The sequence below is a fragment of the Drosophila mojavensis genome, unplaced genomic scaffold (assembly GCF_018153725.1).
Source record: "Drosophila mojavensis isolate 15081-1352.22 unplaced genomic scaffold, ASM1815372v1 contig_74, whole genome shotgun sequence".
Lineage (NCBI taxonomy): Eukaryota > Metazoa > Arthropoda > Insecta > Diptera > Drosophilidae > Drosophila > Drosophila mojavensis.
In genome coordinates, this window is record NW_025318899.1 from 2,318,362 (window position 1) to 2,339,093 (window position 20,732).

The 20,732-nt window shown below is 44.7% G+C and overlaps 5 protein-coding genes across 7 annotated transcripts in view; 2 read left to right on the forward strand and 3 right to left on the reverse strand.

Moving 5' to 3' along the window:
• Window positions 1-9,616, forward strand: part of LOC122757511 — a 35,244-nt gene extending 25,628 nt beyond the window's left edge. The window contains exons 2-5 of the mRNA XM_044009822.1: window positions 4,268-4,416; window positions 4,674-4,752; window positions 7,233-7,383; window positions 8,042-9,616. Coding sequence (XP_043865757.1) covers window positions 4,268-4,416; window positions 4,674-4,752; window positions 7,233-7,383; window positions 8,042-8,742 — 1,080 coding nt within the window. The 3' untranslated portion in view covers window positions 8,743-9,616. The remainder of the gene's footprint in view (window positions 1-4,267; window positions 4,417-4,673; window positions 4,753-7,232; window positions 7,384-8,041) is intronic.
• Window positions 1-12,918, reverse strand: part of LOC6586626 (elongation factor-like GTPase 1) — a 90,258-nt gene extending 77,340 nt beyond the window's left edge. Inside the window, exons 1-4 of the mRNA XM_002012201.4 lie at window positions 12,677-12,918; window positions 10,584-12,613; window positions 10,097-10,523; window positions 9,911-10,024 (exon numbers count right to left, since the gene is read on the reverse strand). Coding sequence (XP_002012237.1) covers window positions 9,911-10,024; window positions 10,097-10,523; window positions 10,584-12,613; window positions 12,677-12,830 — 2,725 coding nt within the window. The 5' untranslated portion in view covers window positions 12,831-12,918. The remainder of the gene's footprint in view (window positions 1-9,910; window positions 10,025-10,096; window positions 10,524-10,583; window positions 12,614-12,676) is intronic.
• Window positions 12,919-13,240: 322 nt separating this feature from the next.
• LOC6586629 (tyrosine--tRNA ligase, cytoplasmic) lies at window positions 13,241-15,234 on the reverse strand. The gene is given in 5 exon segments (XM_002012204.4): window positions 13,241-13,557; window positions 13,559-13,646; window positions 13,706-14,032; window positions 14,093-14,459; window positions 14,522-15,234. Coding segments are annotated over 5 exon segments (1,587 nt in total). The 5' UTR covers window positions 15,168-15,234; the 3' UTR covers window positions 13,241-13,398.
• Window positions 15,235-15,317: 83 nt separating this feature from the next.
• LOC6586630 (probable glutamate--tRNA ligase, mitochondrial) lies at window positions 15,318-17,522 on the forward strand. The gene is made up of 4 exons (XM_002012205.4): window positions 15,318-16,024; window positions 16,090-16,500; window positions 16,563-16,949; window positions 17,012-17,522. Exons 1-4 carry the CDS (start codon window positions 15,687-15,689, stop codon window positions 17,418-17,420), a joined length of 1,545 nt encoding a protein of 514 aa, XP_002012241.1. The 5' UTR covers window positions 15,318-15,686; the 3' UTR covers window positions 17,421-17,522.
• LOC6586631 (serine incorporator 3) lies at window positions 17,440-20,648 on the reverse strand. Of its 3 annotated transcripts, none has more exons than XM_015160453.3 (7): window positions 20,507-20,648; window positions 19,698-20,253; window positions 19,187-19,296; window positions 18,938-19,121; window positions 18,663-18,872; window positions 17,886-17,984; window positions 17,440-17,821 (listed from the first exon to the last, which is right to left on the reverse strand). In XM_015160453.3, exons 1-7 carry the CDS (start codon window positions 20,540-20,542, stop codon window positions 17,643-17,645), a joined length of 1,374 nt encoding a protein of 457 aa, XP_015015939.1. In that variant the 5' UTR covers window positions 20,543-20,648; the 3' UTR covers window positions 17,440-17,642. The 3 variants fall into 3 exon arrangements, with proteins under 3 accessions (XP_015015939.1, XP_015015938.1, XP_002012242.1); XM_015160452.3 differs by having other exon boundaries at window positions 17,886-17,996; XM_002012206.4 differs by having other exon boundaries at window positions 17,886-18,005.
• Window positions 20,649-20,732: the final 84 nt, after the last annotated feature.

The window sequence follows — 20,732 nt, forward strand, 5'->3', positions numbered from 1 at the left end:
AATGTCACTTTCTTTTCAATCAAAACGCAATTCATGCCACTCGAAATGCATCAACAGCGAAAATGCTACAAAAGGTCGTGCCACTTCATGAGGCGCGAGCGCGCAGCACTCGACGCAAAGCAGCAGGAGACAGAGAGAGAGTGAGGGAGAGAGAAATATATGAAACGAAAAGGTAGAAACACGATTTTCAACTGTGCAGAGGCTGGGGGTGTTGTGCTACACTCTGAACTCTAGCCCGTGTGCCAATAAAAATTAAGCTACAGCAAAAAGGAAAAACAACAAGCCAGGCGACGCTTTAATTTGCATTTCGTGGAAAATTCTTTAGCTAAAAGATAAAAAAACAAAAGAAAAACAAAACAAAATATAAGCGAAACTCCGCAATCCCCACCTGTTGCCAGCTGCCTGCCCAGTTGCCAGTTGCTTGTCCAAAACAACATGGTAAATATTTAAAAATGTACTTAGGCCAAAGTGAAAGAGACAGGCAGCCAGGCAGCCAGGCAGTCGGCCAACGAGACAGGCAACAAGCCAGAGTTAGAGCCAGAGCCAGAGCTGGAGCCAAAGCCTCAATGGCCCTGCAACAACAATGAGGCGAGCGAGCGAGCGTTGAGGCGACAGATGTGACAAACAGCTGACTGCACTAACATCAACAACAACAACAACAACACTGACTCACTGCAAGACTCAATAATGCTTAGCCAGTTAGCCAGAGCGAAGGGAAGAGACAAAAATGTTTCGAGGCTTCAGGCCAAATGCAAATGATTGGCATGGGAAGCGCAATTTCAAGAGAGCTAAAGAGGCGACTAAGCTAAAAAGAAGTTAAGCTCAATTATGGGCTAAGTAGCAAGGAGCCAGTAACAACAACAAGAGCAACAACAACGCGAACAACAACAACTACAAGTTGCAATTAGTTAGGAAAATTGCCAACAAGCTTCGAGTGAGAGTTGAGCTTCGAGCTCGCAAAAGCAAAGGCCACTTGACAATGACAGCCAACATGGCGTATGAGTCATGCGAAGCGCGCTTGATTTGTTTAACAAGCTGCAGCTGCAGCTGGAGCTGGAGCTGGAGATGTCTTTGTTATACCAAGAGAGATGCTCGCTGGAATTTATTAAAGCTTGAAGCAATCATTTAGTCATTATGAACAATATTTTCACTTATTAAGGAATTCACTTTGCTTTTGGGAATAAGACTCCAGCTGTCAGCATTTGGACTGTGGCTTGCCTCGACGTCAATCAGTTAATCAGTCAATCAGTCATAATGTAGGTAGATGAACATACACAAAAGGAGTTTCGACAAACAGGAAAACTAGGTCAAATTAAGTAATTCATCTGTCTTGTCATCAGAGTTGGAATTTTGTGCTATTCTTCAAAGGTCAATCAAACAGGATAAGAGTGTGGCGATAATCATCAATCAGCAATCAATGAATCATCAATCAGTTGCAATGAAAATATATATTCTTTACAACAAAAAAGTAGCACAGCTTGCAAAATCAAGATTTCTAGCTGAAAATCTGCAAACTGTCTGCTAAACATCAATCAGTCAATCAATTAATCGGCATATATAACAATTTGAATGATAAGTCAGTTTTCCAAGCTACCATACTTTAAGCCTTTCGTTAATCTTTCCAGAGGGCAATCAATCAATAATTCGAAAAGGAATTTCAGTATATATACAATCGATTTTGGCTTTAGAATGCTCTGAGGACTAATCAGCTAGCTATGGACTTAGCTTTAATGCTCACTCATTAATTAGTGAATAACTTAGCAATTGTCGAACGCGAAAGGATTCCTAATAATAAAACTCAGCTTTCTGAGTCTCCAAATTTTCAGCTACAGGGCAAACATCAAATAGTCAATCGACTCTTCAGAATACACTCGAATATCTATCTGTATTTCTATATATTGAAACGGAAAAGAAAGAAGCTCTGCTAATTCACTTTTTAGGCTATCGAAACTGTCAACTTAATATGTGCATATTAAACACCTATCAATCAAACAATCAATTAGCCAAGCTGTTTATACACACGCAGATAAGTCTAAAAACTTCAGTCACGCTTTTTTCATTCAGTTCAACTTACTTTCTGCAACTTCTCGGAGTAAACTTTTTTTCCGGGAACTTCATTGAATAATTGTTCCACTTCTCCGTAGGAAGTGAATCTCTTTACTTTTCCCCATCGTTGCAAGGCCTTGCTGCAATCATGGCACAATTTAGCTGGCATTCGCTTCAACATTCCTCAAGGCACTTAGCGCAAATTAATTATTGTATTTAGTTATTATTCATTTGCCGCAGCAAACAGAAAGGGAAAACAAAGGGCAGCAAAAACGTGAAAATGAATCGATGCAGAAATTGTGCTAAAACAATATGCGAAAGTAGTTCGGAAAAAGCATTTTGATAGCCAAACAAAAGTCATATGGAAATGAGAGTGCTCCCTTGTACCCTACATCACTCGGCGAGAATATATACATTCTTATATATATATTTAGAAAGTTTTCTACAAGGAAAAGTTGGCACAGGGAAATGGCTGGCATTTATGGAAAGGAAGTGACGGGGCTTCAACTCAAAGCTGAAGCTCTCAGCTCAGAGTTATCAGTTCTCAGCTCTTACTTCTCACTTCTCAGCTCTCAGCTCTCAGCTCTTAGTTCTGAGCACAAATTACCAAGTAAATACAAAGCCGAGGTGCGTTTAGTAGTTACCAAGGGCAGAGCATACCTTTCTGCCCCTCTGGCTTTTCTTACTGCATCAATTTCTTAATAACTTTTCTTTATTTTTTTTTTCTCGCTGCTTCCGCTTGGCAGTTGCAGTGCCCGGGGAGAGTTTGGGGCGGCAGGGGGGAACATCGCCCCATGTTGCACTCAAGCAATTTGTGGCATTATGTGAGGGTCTCCTTTGCCATTAACCCGCTGTGGTGCAGCTATTTTATATGCAGAAGTGCCACACAGTCCGAGGCCGAGTGCGAGTCCGAGTCCAGTTGAAGATTGGCATAGCATCTTGAGTTGCTTATTTTCTACTTCTTCTTTGCTTTTATTTAACCGTTTTCAATTTAAGCTTGGACCTTGTCTGCTGTTATTAAAAAACTGTTTGCGTCAATTTCACACACACACACACACACACACACACTCAGAGAGACAAACAGACAAACACTAGCACACACACACTTGGTGTTGGCTCATGGCAAGTCAACGAGCCAAACAAGCTGCAGACCAAGCAAATATTTGCAGCTGACAAGCACAGTGAAACGTAGACAAGCCCACGCCTGAATCTCCAACTAATCGCATTGCAACTGCAGTTTAATTAGTGAGCCTTTTGGCCACAACAGATTATCTGTTTGTATACGAAAAAGTGACTGATATATGACTGACTGATTGACTGACTGACTGCCTGCTTGATGAGTAGGTAGATTAGCACAGAATTCAAGCTCAGAAAAGTTGAGCTGAAATGAAAAACTTTCAGGAAAGTTTCGTAAATGAATTTTTTTTAATTTTTAACTGGATATCAAATAGGTTAATATGCAACTCAAAGATTCTGTTCATTCTTTTTTAATAAAAATTAAAAGCTTGCTTCTGCTTAAACATTCTGTTAACTAACAAAACAGGCAAAATTGAAGTTCGGCAACACCCTGTGCTGCATTGCTGATGCCAACAGAAGTCTAAGCTAAGACTGAACTGCTAAGCTTAAAAAACATTGCCGCTTGACCAAAAACGACGAGTCGCAGGCTCAAATCCAGCGGCAAACATATTTAGTTTACATGTCATGCTGTTAGCATGCTGTTAAGTTATAGGAATTCTATACATATGCACAGACACCCTGTGCTGAGTTACTGCTGTAAATACAAAGAGAGACCTCACACCTAAGCATCGCCGATCAAACAGCAGGTCGCTGGTTCGAGTCCAGCTGCTGTTAACATATTTAGTCTATTTTTTCTAAATACAAATTCTTCATTTTGCTTTACTATGCTGTTAAATAGAACAGTGCCAACTGCGCACTTAAAAGTTTTCGCGAAAGCCCAGGTTCGAACCTCAATGAAGTTATAAAATTTATGTATGTAAAGTTAAACGATAAAAGCTGTTTTTCTTTTTTGGTTTTTTTTTTTTTTTTTTTTTAACAATATAGCTCTTGTTCAGCATTAAGCAAACAGTAAAAGAAGACAGATTAAACGGAATCGTTCAAACAATTTCCCAACGTTTTATGCCCTTCAGCCTATATATTGGTATTTTTATAGCTGCCCAGCTCGACGCCTTTTCATTTATTTCCTTTCTAACTCTATTTGCAGAAGACAGCGACAGCGAAGCCCACCAAATATCATTATTATCCACACAATCAACACATCTATCTGCTGCCCGAATGCGCCATCCAGCAGGTCTGCAATGCGGTCTATGTCCGTCTCAACTATACCCAGCCGCTCTGCGCCTGTCCATCAAGGTGAGCGAAAAACTAAAAAAAAAAGCTAAAAAAGAAATGAAGCCCAGCCCAACCCATGGCTAACCAACCGTAATGCCCCCCAAGCTAGCTCAGCTGGTCGTCCCAGGTTGCGCCCAACTGCGAATCGTCCATCCAACTGTGGGGGAGGAAGCGGAGGCGCTCGAGTTGGTATTGGGAAGTTGGGGAATCGCTAGACAGACAGCTGCTAAACACTAAGCTCAATCTGTCTTTTTTCGTTTTTTTTTTTCTCTCCTTAGATATCGTGATCCCTGCTCGGCCAGCCTCAACGAAGATGATCAGCACACCACCAAATTGGTCGGTGATAATAAGAAGAAGGTAAGTTCTGCCATCTAAGCAGTGGGGGAGCGTGCTAAGCAAGCCAAATACACTGAGCGAAAACACATTCAATTAACTAGAAATCAATTGAAATTGAAATTTGCTTAAAGACTGTCGATGTAATTTGAGTTGTCTAAAAGAAATTTCAATAGAAATCTGAAATCGAGCAAAAAGGAAATCAGAAACTCATTTTGCAAATTCAGATCCCATCCCTAGCAATTTGGTAAATCGGATTCATTTTCTTAATGATCTCAGCTCTGATTTATCTCCCCATCAAAATACGTAGCTAATTTTTATGGCTTTTTAAGTTCTCAGAGTCAGAGTTGATTTATCCGTTTGCCCTTTCGGAATGGGCTAACTCTGGCATAATTACTAGGCTCTCATATCGTCAGCGATCAGCGATTATTTTGCTCAGTGCATGGCAATTCGTATAAGTAATTGGTATCAATGATAGATCATGTGGCTGGGCACGACTGGAACTGCTTTTATAGATGCTTGTTTCAAGATTTCCTGGAAGGATCTGCCATTGGGCTAACAAGTTCCCAGTTTCCCACAAGCACCAGCCACCCGCTGTGAGTGTGTGTGTGTGTGTGGTGCAATTAGTGGTGCAGCGGTGCATAATTGAGTTATAAATGCTGCGAGCTGCCACAATAAATTTGCCATAAATGTGATAATAATAAAAAGTTTTTAATAGTTTAATGAGCGGGATCGTCAATGTGGACTGCGGCTAATTGTGTGCGGCCGAGTACCGTTAAATGCCACACTTGCTGTGCTGCATGTCTTGCCGGAACTGTACCACTAGCAAAATTATGAAAATGCGTTTAAAAAGCTGACAACGGACTGCGGACTGCGGACAGCGGACAGCGGACAACGGACAACGGACTGCGAGTAGGCAGAAGCTTAGCTAGAAAAACTGGCACAACTCGCAGCCAGTTACTGGCAGGCCACATTAACCTGAATGGCAGCCAATTGGCAGCCAATGGAGCGGGCGAAAGGAAATGCCAGCCAGTCAGCCAGCAGCATGCAAAGAGCGCCGCAAGTCAATCAAATTATTGACAGCAAACAGCAACAGCTAGTAAGAGTGATCTAGTAAGCACAGATTGACTCAAAGATACTCTATATAAAAGAACTAGAAACCAGATTGGTATACGGTCTGAGTGAAGATCTATGGAGCAGTTATCAAGAAAAACTCTATACTATCATCTAGCTAGGCATTACAGAAAATCATATAGCAAATTTGTTAGCTCTAGCTGCCATAGTTCTCTAGCTATGCTCAATATGCCAAGCCCTAAAATTAATATAGAAACAATTGGAGATGTATAAGAATACACAGAAAGAATATCAAATCTGTAGCTTTAATAGTTTTCAAGTCAGTGTAAATAAAAATGCATGCTCTAAATGTTATCTTACCATCTTAAGTAGTAATATTAAAAGCAACAAAATTTTAAAAATTTAATCAAAATTCATATTACCAGAACTTACATTCCAAAAATAATAACTCTAGTTCGTATAGTTCACGAGCTATGCTAAAATTGTTGCCTGGACTCGTTTGGGCTTACAGGAGTTAGGAGTTAGTTGAAAAAGTGAAATATATCTTATCTAATTATACTTTATAAGGAAATGTTATATTCCAAATGTTATCATCTCTTCCTCTAATTCTTGAGTCATGGCAATATTTAAATATTAAGGAATCTTAAGTAGTTCTGAAGGCATAGCAAAGATGTTTTAGATTAGATCTGGTCCTCATACTAGACGTTCAAGAAATTAAACATTCCCATTTTAATCTATGGCGTAAGCTTAAGATAAGACCAATATACCCATTACTCCAACATCTTGTATTGAGTATCATTCGAGCCACAACAATAACAACAACAGCAGTAGTAGCCCAATTGTAACACGGAAAATCTGTTAAAAGGACAATCAATTGAATGGGAGCTCAAGCATTGCATGAGATCAACTGCCAAAGCAATTGGCTTTAGCAATTTTGGACAAGCTTTATGGCTAATGTGGCACAGAGGCAACAGATGGGCCGCACACCCAGCCGTCCCAGCCCCGCCACAGACAACGCCCTGGGCTCAACGGTGGCTGCTTTGGATGGATTACACAGCTAGAGATACAGTTTTGCACTTTGCCAGTCAGGCAGCCTGGCAGCCTGGCAGCCTTTCAGCTAGGCAGCCAGTCAGCCTTTGGGTTGCATGTTAACTTTCAATTTGAGCCACGATCAGTGAATATCAATAGGGAGCGGTTCGCGCGGGCTGCACTGCAACTTTCTTCGGCTAGCCCTGTGGGCCAGCCAATCTAAAACAGACGCCGCCAAGTGAATGTCTAATTGCAGCACTCATGTCTAGACGGCCTGAAAACGGTATTCATTACACTAATCAAAACTCTTCCTCTCGCTCTCTTCCTTTCTCTCTCTCTCTCTCTCTCTCTCACACACTTCCTGTCCCTCTCACTCCCCTTCTCCCACTCTCGCTCAACAGGCAATTACGCTGGCCAAAACGTGCGAGGCAACAACTGAGATGCGCGAATGCCGTTCACCCAAGGATTGGTCCCTGTTGGCGCTGCAAAACACACGCACTGGCAAATCGCACTATCTTGTCATATGCCGCTGCCCCGATCACTTCAAAATGGGTGAGTAACAACAGCAACAAGCCGACGACGCCTTGAGAATCGTCTGGTACAAGCAATTAAGAGTCTAGTCTAGAGCTAATCGAGAAGCCTAATGCCAAAGAGACTTAGTTCTCACAAAGTTTCCTTCCTAAGGTTTACATCAATAGATAACTAAGACTTTCCTTTCCAAGTCTTACTTCCGTATATAACTACGGTTTCAATTCCTAAGGGTTACATTCGTAGCTCACTAAGATTGTCCTTTTTAAGAATTACATCATTAGTTAACTAAGGTTTTCCTTACATACCTACTTACAAATAACTAAGGTGTCCATCCTCTCTCAGTGTTACATCTTTAAGTAGAACATAATAACGCTTACAGCCTAGGTATGCCATAACTAGGAACAAGCTTCTGTTTCTTCCCAAGTATTACATCCAAGCTAAGGCTAAAATATTTCCTAAGGGTTTCAACCTTACCTAGAAGTAAGTAAGGATTACATCCTTCCCAATAGTGACATGCATAGTTAGCACTATCTGAGGCTTCCATTCTTCACAAATCTCATATCCCTAGCTAGAACTTTATCCAAATTCACTTTAATCCTTAAGCAACATCATCCCACATCTTATCAAATCCTTTCACCACAACCTTTGCTAACAAATCCCCTTCCACCACACTTCACAGAGGGACCCATGGCTCATGATCAGCCGACCTATGCGAGCGTGCCCGGAATACGTGTATTTGGCATGATGTGCGTCAAGCCGGGCTACTCGGTGCGCAAGCCCAGTGTACAGCCGCCCAAGCGCTACCAGCTGCAGAAGCCCTTCTATCGTCCAGGCGGTAGCAGCAGCAACAATGGCGGCAACATAATGGGCGGACAGAAGGACAGCTACGGCAGACCCATTTACGGCGGCCTGTCCGGCGGACAGGTGGGCAGCTCGGCCATCAGCGCCAACTATCAGCCACAGGATCAGACCTTCCAAAATGGCGGCGGCAGCTCTTATCAGTATCTGAATCGACCTGAGAGCACACAGCATACGCACAGCAGTGCGGCTAACTTCCGACCCGATCAATTTTCACTCAACGGTTTCCCGGGCAGCAATTACGGACGCAACAATGAGCGACGCGGCGAGGCGCCGCCCATCGAAGCTGCCGAGGAACGCGATCAAATGCCCAGCGGCAGCAGCAGCACACAGTCGAGCGACGAGGCAGAGGGACGGACTACGCTCCAGGCGGAGCAGAGCGAAGCAACTACGGCGGAGTTGACGACACAGCCGGAGCCGACGAGCCGTGTCAAGCGATCGCTCGATGCGCTGGATGACTACGAGCCCGAGTTTCCCTGGGATCGTGTGCTCGAGTTTCAACAGAGCATTGTCTGGGACTAAAGGCAAAACCTAAGCTGAAGCTTAAGTAGTAAAACAATTTTTAATTGGAATTTTCCGGAATACTCTGCAACCTACTGTGACTGAAGCTAAACGAGGATCGCGATCAACTTGATTGTGCCCAGAGATAGATAGTGAGCGGAAGAGCGAGAGAGATGGGTTCAACGACTACATGACAGAGAGGCGGTTTTACGTAACGTAACGCGTAACGTAACGTAACGTATTTACAATTAGACACTAAGCATTTAACTTTAAGCATTTGAAATGGCATTTTTCGATCTTAAGCTGATCGCCTAGCAAACCTTCCTTAACTTATAACAAATACTCGTATTTTGTATTTATTTAAATGAGAAACAAAAAACAATTACGAATTAATTAAACAATTATGCGTCCACGCCCACGCCCGAACTAATTGTTTAATTAATTTGTTTTGCATATCGAAAACCCAAAATATGGCATCAATTCCATTTTTTAAATGAAATACTTAACATATTTAAACATATCTTAATTAAACAGTGAAGCAAATCATTTAAATTATAAACAAAACAAAAAAAGAAAATACTTATAAATTTAGTTGCCTATTTATGTTAGACCTAAGCTGCATTTACTAGTAGTTAAATTAAAACAACAAGAAATTATCAATGTAAACGATTTTAATGAATTTTTGCTCTGCTGTGCATACGAAATGCATATGTAATAAATTATTTATACATTTTAGTTAAATAAATCAAACAAATTGCATTTATTTGTGGAATGAAAGAATCTATGGGCATAACACAATCTGGTAATGTAATTAACAGTTACTATTGCCAATAACAGAGAAAGTATATCAACTTTGGCAAAATTACCCAATTCTGTAGACAAGTTAATTGTAAATGCACGAATGAATGGCAGCTACCATAAGGAAATGTTATTAGCACACATTATACATGCAAACACAACAGAACAATGTTATTAACACCTATTCAATTGCAAGAGCGAAAGAGCTTTCATTAAAAGCGCTAGCATAACATTTCAATGTAAAACTACGATTGAGTGCATTTTAACAGTGATGGGAGACGGCCTAGTTTATGTTATTTAACATAACATTTCAATGTGAAAAATTTAAGTAGGTTGATTTAAATTTAAATTTTGTAACTTTTAAATTATATATATAAAGCATATGACTCACCCAACATTTCAGCATCCACCACAATATTACAGCTGTACATGGGCGTGACCAGACGCTGCGGTTGATTCTGAAAAGCCTGCCGACAAACTTCCTTGGCAGCGGTCAACACTTGACCTGTTAAGATTTAACATAATTATGGTAACCCAAGCTCATATATATGTATGGTATATGAATGGGTAGACTCACCCGAGAAGGGTCCAAAGCCGCGTGCATTTAGATCCTCGCCCTCGGATTGAACGGACCACTCGAGCACCGCAAAGCAAACGCCTTGCATGGGCTCCTCACAGAGCGGACCCGCGCCCGTTGTCAATTGGAAGCCATTCACCAAGGAGCTATTGAAATCTCGGCGTGGATCGGTCAAGTCTGTATCGCTTTTGGATTGTGTGCACCAGAAGTCGGGCTGCTCGTAATCGCTAAGATTGAGCAGAATATTTGTGCCACAATTGCGTGGACCCAGCGCCCAGATGCGCTGCACCAGCTCCGCGGGCGACAGGGAACTGAGCCCATGTAGCTGTAGCTCCGAGAAAGCAGTGACCAGTTGACTCCTAATGGAGGCCAAGAGCGCTGAGAACTTCTCCGACAGTAAAGCATTACGTGGCGCAGCAGCCAGCTCCTAGAAAGGCAAACAAGATTAGAGCTCAATTGAATTTGGATTAGGAACTGCCGACTTCACCTTGAAGACATTGCCATGCTGCTCCAGCAGCTGGACAACGGCGGCAGGCAGAGGCAGAGCTATAACCTTGAGCGTGCCCAGCTTGTTCAGAGTCTGCTGCGTGGCTATCTTCTTGCTGATGTCCTTGTCGTCGGCTGTCTTCACTATGGCCTCGTTGACCATGTCCACAGTTGCGTCGGGCACAATAGTTTCCCTGAACGAAACAATGGGCTTGGACACATTGACCTTGATCTTGGCATAGCTCTGCTCCAGGTCGTGCACACACTTCTCCACGTGCACCTCACCCAGGGTAGTTATCACGTGCTCTCCCGTTGGCGCCACTGAGACCTGGACGCAGGCATCCGCTTGGTTGAGCAGCTTCAGTCCCTTCACCAGCTTCGGCATGTCCTGCGGCTGCACTGGCTCAATGGCAACACGCAGTATAGGCGTAGCCATGATGCTCAGCTCGCTGAACGAGGTGCAGTCCAGCGTGCTGCTCAGTGTGGCTGTCTTCACTATGTGCGACTCCAGGCCACCAATGCCAACGATGTTGCCCGCCGGCACCTCCTCCAGCAGCTGCAGCTCGCCGCCCATGAACATGTACAGATCTCCGACCGTCACCTGAGTGGCATAGGGCGCCTGGTCGAGCACTCGATGCGTTGGCTGCCTGGGATCGTGCTTGGGCGTTAGATTATACAGCTGCATGCCGCGTCGCAGCGTGCCGCTAAAGACTCGCGCAAATGCTATAAACTCAAAGGCCTTGCGCTCCGGCTCCGGCTCCGCCTCTGCTGCTGTTGCTGCCTCTGCCTCTGCAGCAGCTGGCTGCGTGTTCAACTGCTCCACGCCCGCAGTGAGCTGCTCCAGTTGTGCTTGCTCACTCAGCTGCTTGCGCTCCTCGATGCGCCGACGCACTTCATCGCGACGCTGCTGCAGCTCCTGATCGGTCAGACGCTTGGGCCGATTCTGTGGCAGCTGCTCCACCGCCACGGGCATCATTTTGGACACAAATGCGATGACATTCTCGCTCTGCGCATTGCAGCTCCTGAAGCTCTCCTTGAGTGCCAGCGTTTCAGCGGGCAGCGAGCTGAGCTCAACATTGGCTGGATAGAGCAGGCGCTGTGCCCGCTCCTCGCTGATGCAGTGCGGCGGTGGCACGTGGCGCACCACCATTTGGAGCACGCTCCGATCGATGGGCAGCCACTGGCCCAGCACAGTTTTGATCTGCAGCTTGGCATCGGTCAGACGCAGATCCCGCGCGGCCAGCTTCAGACCCAGTTTCTCAGCTATCAGCGGCAGCTTCTCCTTGTCCTTGCGCACCGCTATGATGTCGTACAGACTCCAGATGTTCTCCAGCACAAACTGCACGAACATGGGCTTCTTGGCCTTCTCCTGGGCACCGGCCATAACACATTTCTTTTTGCTATTGTAGTAGAAGTCGCCCCAAAGCTTTTGCTCCAGCTCAGCACGTGGAATCTCCAGTCGCTTCGCATAGGTGACTGCAAAATCGGATACAGCAAAGGCCCAGCCATCGTAGGCAGAGCAGAAGACCACATTGCCGGCAGCTGGCGAGAAATACAGCTCGGAATCATCCACATTCTCCAGCGCCGATTCATAGTTATCCTTATCCGTCAAATCTTCCTTGGCCAGCACATCGGAGGCGAAGATGCTGCCCAGCACAGCATTCACTTGCTCTAGCACCTGGGTCAAATGAAAATACGCGTCCAGCGGCGTCATTTGCTTCTCCATGATCAAACGATCCAACTTATTGAGCAGCAAAACTGGCTTCAGCTGCTCCTCGTAGATTTGTTTGAGACAGGCGCGCGTTTGTGGCCCGACGCCCTCAACCACATCCACAACGACTATTGCGCCGTCACATAGACGTACAGCCGTGGAGACCTCACTGGAGAAGTCCACATGACCTGGTGAATCTATCAGATTTATCAGAAAGTCCTTGTTGCTGTTGTCTTGATAATATAACGAAATGCTGCTGCTCTTCATCGTAATGCCGCGCTCCTGCTCATCCTGACGACTGTCCATATAACGCAATTTGCCTGCAATACAAAATTTCACATGAAATGGAAACACAATGAGCAACAAACACAACAACAACAAACCGGCCATGCGTTGTGAAATGATGCCATTGCTTGCCACGAGGGAATCCGCCAGCGTTGTCTTGCCATGATCCACGTGCGCCAATATACATATATTTCGCACCTGTTGCTGTTGTTTCTGCAGCAGCACAAGCTCATTGATGTCCACCACGGGCATATTTTCGCCTAAATAAAATTTACCTGTTGCCGAACTAAGTTTTTAAAACAACTACGCATGCAATATCGATAACCCCGATAGGCAAAACGAGTAGATTGGCACGGCTGTAAAAGCTCTAACAGCTGTTTAGCCAATCAGCATCGTGAGGCGCCTCAAAAATACTCAAATTGAAATTTAAATATTAATTTAATAAACAAAATAAATTATTACAAACAATATTATGATAGGGTTTTATTAGTAGCTTTATTTCACAATGCCATAGTACTTGTTTATTCATCATTAAATAGCTTTATGTTGTAAAATACTTCAACAATTTCTTTTGTTATCGATGCCACGGTTGAGTACGTTTGCCGTTGAGTAAATTTTATCAGCTGCTCTTGCATTGCCGCCAAATTACAAGTTTGAAAATATATTTTCTTCGCCAAAATTTTATTTAAGCATCATATATTTTTTAAAACTCAATAAAGGCAAATTTCAAAAATGCATTTCGATAGTGTTCATGTGTAAATTGTCGGCTTAGTTAAGTGTTTAACAGTATTACACGGCTCAGGTAAGCTGGGTGATTGGTTTACTTAATGGAGCAATTGGCCAATTTGCTGGTCAATTGCTCACCCTCGGTTGTAAGCAGGAAATTATCCTTCCAAACAGCAACGCCTTCGGCATTCGTTTTGAAGTCGACAGAGAGTTTCTCCCAAACTTTTTTCTTGGGATTCAACTGCTCATCAGGGTGTGCCGCTGTAACCCTCAAAGGAGAGTCGACTGCCGGGCTTAGCTGCTGCTGGCAACACAATGGGCTCCACAACTGTGTGATCGGCGCTGTAATCAAAAGTTGGAGTTTAGAAGGGCTTACTACTCAGCTGTTCAGCTAAGCTTACTTGGAGGTGCAGAGCACCATGCCCTCAGACAAAATGCCGCGCATTTTGGAAGGCTTTAGATTGCAGAGGACTGCAACCAGTCGCTGATCCAGCTCCTCCACAGTCACAAACTTGACCAGGCCGCTAATGATGGTGCGTGGCTGCGCCTCTGCCAGATCTATTTTGAGTACATAGAGTGTGTCTGCATCTGGATGCCGAGCCACCTCGATGACTTTGCCTACTCGAATGTCCAGACGATGTGGGCCATCCTCCTCAGCGCCTGCAGCAGCGGGCGCAGCATTACCTTTCACCTTGGCGGGTGGCGGATAGGCAGCAGCTGTTAGCTTTCTACAAAGAGCAAATACAAATATAAAACTATATCCGGATAATGTCTATAGAATCGCTCACTTCAGTTCGGGCTCCTGAAAGGTCTTGCGTATGGGATCCAGTAATCGATTTATATACTTCTCCACGGAGGCCTTCAGATCGCCCGGATGCAACTTATTGTCTGCATAGTATTGCTCCAGCTCCGAGTACTGGTAGAAGGTAATATCGCCGCCATTGTCTGCAGCTCGATTGATCTCAAAGCCTTCGCCTTCCTTGAAGAGCGAGAAGAGTACGTGCTTGACAAAGGAGAGCAGTCCATTGTCTGCAATGTTGCCCGGCTCGCAGAAGGCCTTCTTCAACTTCTTCTTCACATTAGCCGGCGAGTCGAGGAGATCTATCTTCGAGTCCTCCTCGGAGGAAGACATCTTGCCACCAGCCAGGCCAGGCACTGCAAAGCAGAATTGAATTAGATACGAAATTCTCTACTGATGAATCATCATCCTGACTCACCCATGGGATTCATAAAGTGTATACGCTTCTCGTAGCCAAGCTGTGGCAAATACTTCTCGGAGAATGTGAATATCTTGCGCTGATCCACACCACCGAACTGTGCATCCACTTTTAAGTACTCCTCATCCAAGCCTTGCAGACCGGGATACAACAAGCAGGAGAGCAGTGGGAATTCCACCTGTTTGACAACCTCAGCGCCGGCTTTCTTAGCATCGTGAATGGTGACCAGAGAGCTCAGCTTGTACACATCCAGCGTGTACTCCTTGGACAGCTGGTAGTCGCTGCCCTTTACAAACTTCAGCTTATCCAATGGAACATCAATGGAACGCAACATCGCCTTGATCACCTGCTCGTAGTATTTGGTGCGCAGCTCGAGCAGCGGCCATGGCGCCTTCATGTTGTCCAAATAGGCGTGCAGATCAGCAAACAGTATTGTCACCTCACAACCGGCTTTCAAGAAATCCGCAATCTTGGACATGGGCACAAAATAGGCGACATGTGGCTTTCCCGTCGTCGCAGTGCCCCAGTAGATCTTCAAATCCCGCTCCTGCAGTATTTTTGTTAGCTTGTCATCGCCGAGCGTCTCTTGCAGGTTGCGCGTAATAAGCTTTTTCTTCTCATCCGCACTGAGTGTTGTTCCAACCATTTTAAACTAATTTATTAGCGTTTTGCTGCACACTTTGCGAAATAGCTGCGGAAAAGAAGAAGAGAAATGCATGCGTGGTCAGTGCTTACGATGTGGCAACGCTGTCAGCTGTTCAACTAGGCAACTCATATTCAGTGTTGCGAGTATAGCCTTTTTCAAGCTAGATCCATTGGAAATGAGTATTGGTGGCATCTATGTGTGTATCTGTTCGTGTGGCTGTGTGTATATCTGACTCTCTGAGTCTCGCTTTCTGTCTCTCAGACTACAACGATCACTACCTGGTGCCGCTCTCAACATTTGAGTGCGACTTAGTATGAGAGTGAAAGTCTTCCTATATAAAGGGAAGCAGCTGCAGCATTTCTTCAGTCGCCCAGGCCTGGTTGGAGTCAGTCGTGAATTCCCGACACGCTGTCATCTCTATTTCTGCACAAACATCTGGCAGCTCGATCAGCTGATGAGCCGCTTTAAATATAAACAAACAATTGCTGCACTGTTTGCTTTAGTTTATTCTAACTGAAAATGTTTAGTTTACGAAGTGTGAGGACTCTTAGGCAGTGCCTCCGCACCACACACAGACTCAGTCACAGCGAGGTGCGCGTACGCTTTGCTCCAAGCCCCACGGGGTATCTGCATTTAGGTGGTCTACGAACTGCACTATACAATTATTTATTTGCTCGGCATTCCGGCGGCAAATTCCTGCTCCGCATCGAGGATACAGATCAAACGCGGCTGGTGCCGGGCGCCACGGAGCGGCTGATTGAAGATTTGCTGTGGGCAGGCATTGAAATAGACGAGGGACCGGGATTCGGAGGAGCACATGGACCTTACATTCAAAGCCAGCGCAGGGAGCTGTACAGGTGAAATGCTATTTGAATATATGTTTATCATATCCATCAATTAACAGCTTCATTTATGTTTCTAGCCAAGCTGTGGAGCGCCTACTAGAGAATGGCAGTGCGTATCGCTGCTTTTGCACGGAGCGTCGCTTGGATTTGTTACGTAAGGACGCGCTGCGAACCCGCCAGGTGCCGCGTTACGACAACAAGTGCCGCCACCTAACGCCGGAGCAGCTGCAGCAACATCTGGACAAAGGAACTCCCTACTGCATACGCTTTAAGCTGACATCGCACGAGGAGCCGCTCCAGGATCTCATCTATGGCAGCGTCCAGCACAATGTGAGCGAAACGGAAGGAGATCCTGTTATCATGAAGAGCGATTTGTATCCCACGTACCACTTGGCCAATGTGGTGGACGATCACCTGATGGGCATAACGCATGTGCTGCGCGGCGTGGAATGGCAAATCTCAACGACGAAGCATTTACTGCTCTACAAGTAAGAGTCCAACTCCTTAGAACTCCCTATTTCTAATCAAGCTCCCTTCTACTACTCCTTAGAGCCTTCGACTGGCAGCCACCTCAGTTTGGTCATCTGCCGCTGCTGGTCAACGCGGATGGCAGCAAGCTGAGCAAGCGCCAAGGCGACATCGGCATCAAGCAGTTCAGGGATCGCGGCTACTTTCCCACTGCGTTGATTAACTACATCATCTCTGCCGGCGGCGGCTTTGAGCATCGAAGCCACAGCAAGCCTCAGCTCTACTCCATGCAGAGTCTCGCAGAGCAATTCGTTTTGGAGCGCGTCAATGCCCATCCCAGTCGCCTAAATGCCGAGCTGCTCAATGACTACAATCAACTGGAGCTGAAGGCACGTCTAGCTGATCCGCTCAAGCGGCAACAGCTAGTGGCACATGTGCAGCAGCTCGTCCAAGAAGCTTATCCAGATCAGTGAGTTCTCCATGCAATGCCAGTCAAATATTCCTTATGCAATCCTCTCCACATCCACACAGCTCCCACTTGGATCTAGCTGAAGCCCATATTGAGGCAGTGCTCCATTGGTCAGCGCAGCGTTTGACTCTGCTGCAGGATTTGACCAGCAGCAAGCTGAGTTTCTTGTGGGTCAAGCCAGCTCAAGTTGTGCTCAAGGAGCTGAGTCCGGCACAATGGCAACAGCTGCTGCAGCAACTGCAAGCCGAGTCCACCTTTCACAAGGATCAGCTGAATGAAATCCTCAAAAGCTTTGCCAAAGCGGCGTCTATAAAATTCCCCGCGCTAATGAAAACTCTGCGCAGTGCCCTGAGCGGACTGCAGGAAGGACCAGGCGTCGCGGAAATGATGGAGATACTGGGCAAGGATGTGGTGCTGCAGCGTCTGCAGGAGAGCCTGGATAAACAGAAGCAGCTGCAGCTGCAGCAATAGACGACAAAGACCTTTTGACTAGATAATTATAATTGTTATATTTGTGAAGATTAAGATTTAAGATAAAATGAGTAATCGTAGCATTTAAACCCATCTGCTTAAGCACCGCTCCGTTTTGCAATTTTGGCATTATCCGGACTTCCTTAATAGACCACGCCTACTTGATATTATTTATATATATAGTATAGTTAGGTATATATATATATTTGGGGGTAATACTGTTTAGCTAAAGTCGCGATTGGAGAGCACAATGGGTGCGACAAGACTCCAGCCATAGGTAAAGACGCCTAGCCAGCTGGATATGATTTTGACCCACATGGAAGCCTCATTGCCGTTGATCAGTTCGATATCCGAATTGGGCTTATACCAATTGGTCAAGGTCATCATGACATAGAGGGAAGCTGTGCAGAGATATGGCATATATATATATCAGATATTCAATCAATTTTTATTCCATGAGCTTACCACAAACGAGGACAGTGTGGAATGCGGACCAGCTGTAGCTGACGGACTCCGTCTCGTTGTCCGTGTTGGCCTTCTCGCCAGCGGCTTCGGTCTCTGTGTCTGATAGAGCTTCTGTTAAAACTATATTAGTTATATGGGGTTGTCGGCATATGGTGCACAGTTTCGTAACCCAAAGGCCCAAAATCAACGTTGGTTAGTGGAGTGTTTGATATATATGATATATATACATATATATATATGTATATACAGCAAAATAAGAGTGTTTCAATAAAAATAATTGAAAATAGAGAAAAATGTGTTAGTTCAGTAGTTAGCCAACAACAATAAATGTGATATTGAAATGTGAATGAAGCTGTGGATTAGGATTAAGACTTATGGAGCTGTAGGACAGAGAGACTATGAAACTGTGCCATGTGCGAGACGGAAGAACAAAGGAAACACTTAAACGGCGGCCGCAGCCGAAGTTGCGAAATGCCCTTGCTGAGAGATATGCAGTGGATATGTGATTAGATTAAAGATGTTTTATATATGATCAACATTCAGAATGTTGATTATAGAATGCTGTGGATCTTTTGACTGAAGTACATAGATGACATCGATCTTTTGTTACCAAGAGACAAGTTAACAAATGATTAACAAACCTCTTGCATAAAATGCTGAAATGCAAACAGACAAATCTGAACAATTTCAGCTCTAAGTACACAGACTATATCTAATTGTACTATATACCACACTGCAGTATCTTTCGCAAGGTCACACTGAGTTCTAATCACGTACCACGTTTCTCGCTGTTGTCATTGTTGATGTTGGAGACCTTGACGGCCGAGCTGAAGCAATTGTAGAGGATGCAGAGCAACCAAACCACTAAGCCAATAATATTAGTCGTATCGAAAGTGACCTTCGAGTTGTGGGGGGAAGGTGCAACGGTTGTGGTAATATTGGGCAATTCATCCATCAAGCCAAACATGCCCGGATTGCAGGCCTTCTCTATAAGCAAAATGACAGCCATTAAAAACTTGAAAAGATAGGAGTGCTTCAATCAGTAGACCAACCCGGATTATTGGCCACAGCGGACCAGGTCAAGTAGACGGTGTACAAGGTAACTAATGAGCTCTGCAACAAACCCGAATGTGGCAAACGTTCCTGCACAGCCGGCAACACCGACAAAATGCTGATGACCAAGCAGAGTATTAGATTTATGGAGATGAAGAACTTGTTGATGCCGCAGCCAGTCGACTAGAAGAGAAAGAGAAAGGTTAATTTTAGTATATATAGTATATGTAATTAATTCATATACGCACTGTGGTAAAGTAGATGTAAAGCAAAGTGATGCCAGTGAGGGAAGCAATATAACTGAGAAGAGTGACGCTTGCCAATGCATAATAATAGCCACGATTGTTCTCTGCATTCTCTGTAAATAAAAAGATAAATTAGAGAGAAGAAAATGGATAAAGTGGAATAGCATCAGCTCTGAGACCCTTGTTACGTGTCATTTATCTCTATTCAATCAACTCTAAACATTACTCTCCATATGTTTTATCAGTCAATCAATTAAATATATCATCAGTCAGTCAACCAATCATATCTGAGTATTGTCTACATGTCATCTGTCAATCAATCATGCTTGGATCTTCCATATGCTTATCATCAATCAGCAATCAATCAAAGAGTTTGAATTACATTCCGTACCATCTACACCTCATCTATGACTGGCCACACCCATGGAACTAACTCAAACAACGCCCTAAACGTCTTCCATATGTTCACTCATCAATCCCTCAATCAAGCCTCAGTTCAGCCAGTTTCGCTTACCAATCCAATTCTCAGCCACGCTATGGGCAAAGTCCACGATGATAACCAGCTGGACGAGTATGAAGGCCAGTCCGCCAATCAAGCCCACCCACATCATGGCCGGTCCGAAGGATCCATCCGGTATGAAAATGGCCGCAATCGAGGCGCCAAAGCAAATCAAAAACTTCAAAGGCCAAAATTCGTTTTGGATGTGCGAACGCGGATCCCTGGAGCTCTTCACGCCCAACATAATGACGGCCATCAGAGTGAAGAAGCAGGCGAGACCGAAGCAGAGCCGATAGACAGCCATATAGCCCAGAGCATATTCACAGTCCAGTTGCAAGGATCCGCCCGATAAGGTGCCTATAGTCTTGGAGCTGATTGTCGAGGTGGAGTTGACGCAAAAGGGTAGCTTCTTCAGTGTGTCCTGCAGGCCAGGCGAGAGGGCAATGGCACCAAGAATTGTGCCTACGAGCAACATGAAGGCGTACATGAAACGGGATGAAGAGGAGTTCTTGCAGGTGGGGCAGGCAGAGCAGCACATGCTGGCAGCCGTGCCCGTGCAGCACAGCGCACACTGGAAGAAGATACAAGAATCAAAAATTTAATTACATTCTAGGTACCACCAAAAATGCCAGCACTGAGCATCGATTTTGTCGCCATTAGCTATTTTTATCCTATTTGTGAGTACGCTTTTGCTGTCTCACTTTCCAGCTAGAATTCCGCAGCAGCTGTCAGCACTGACAATCGATTTTAATGCAGTTGTTTGGCATATGCGCAATTTGTTTTCACAAGCCAAGCAGATATCACATTTCTTGGCAAATACGCACCTGCGCCGCTGAACAAAGGCCCAATGCAGCGCCCATTGTTGAAAGCCCCAATTAGTTAGCGCAAATTACTTTTTTAATAAATTTAAGTCGAGAACAGTCGCACTGACGCGCTTTGTTTGTGAAAACTATGAACAAGTGCTGGAAAGTGTGTTGTGTGTGCTGTTAACAACAGTGCTAACTGAGCTAACAGCAGTAAACCGATAGATTTATCTGAGCAACACTGCAA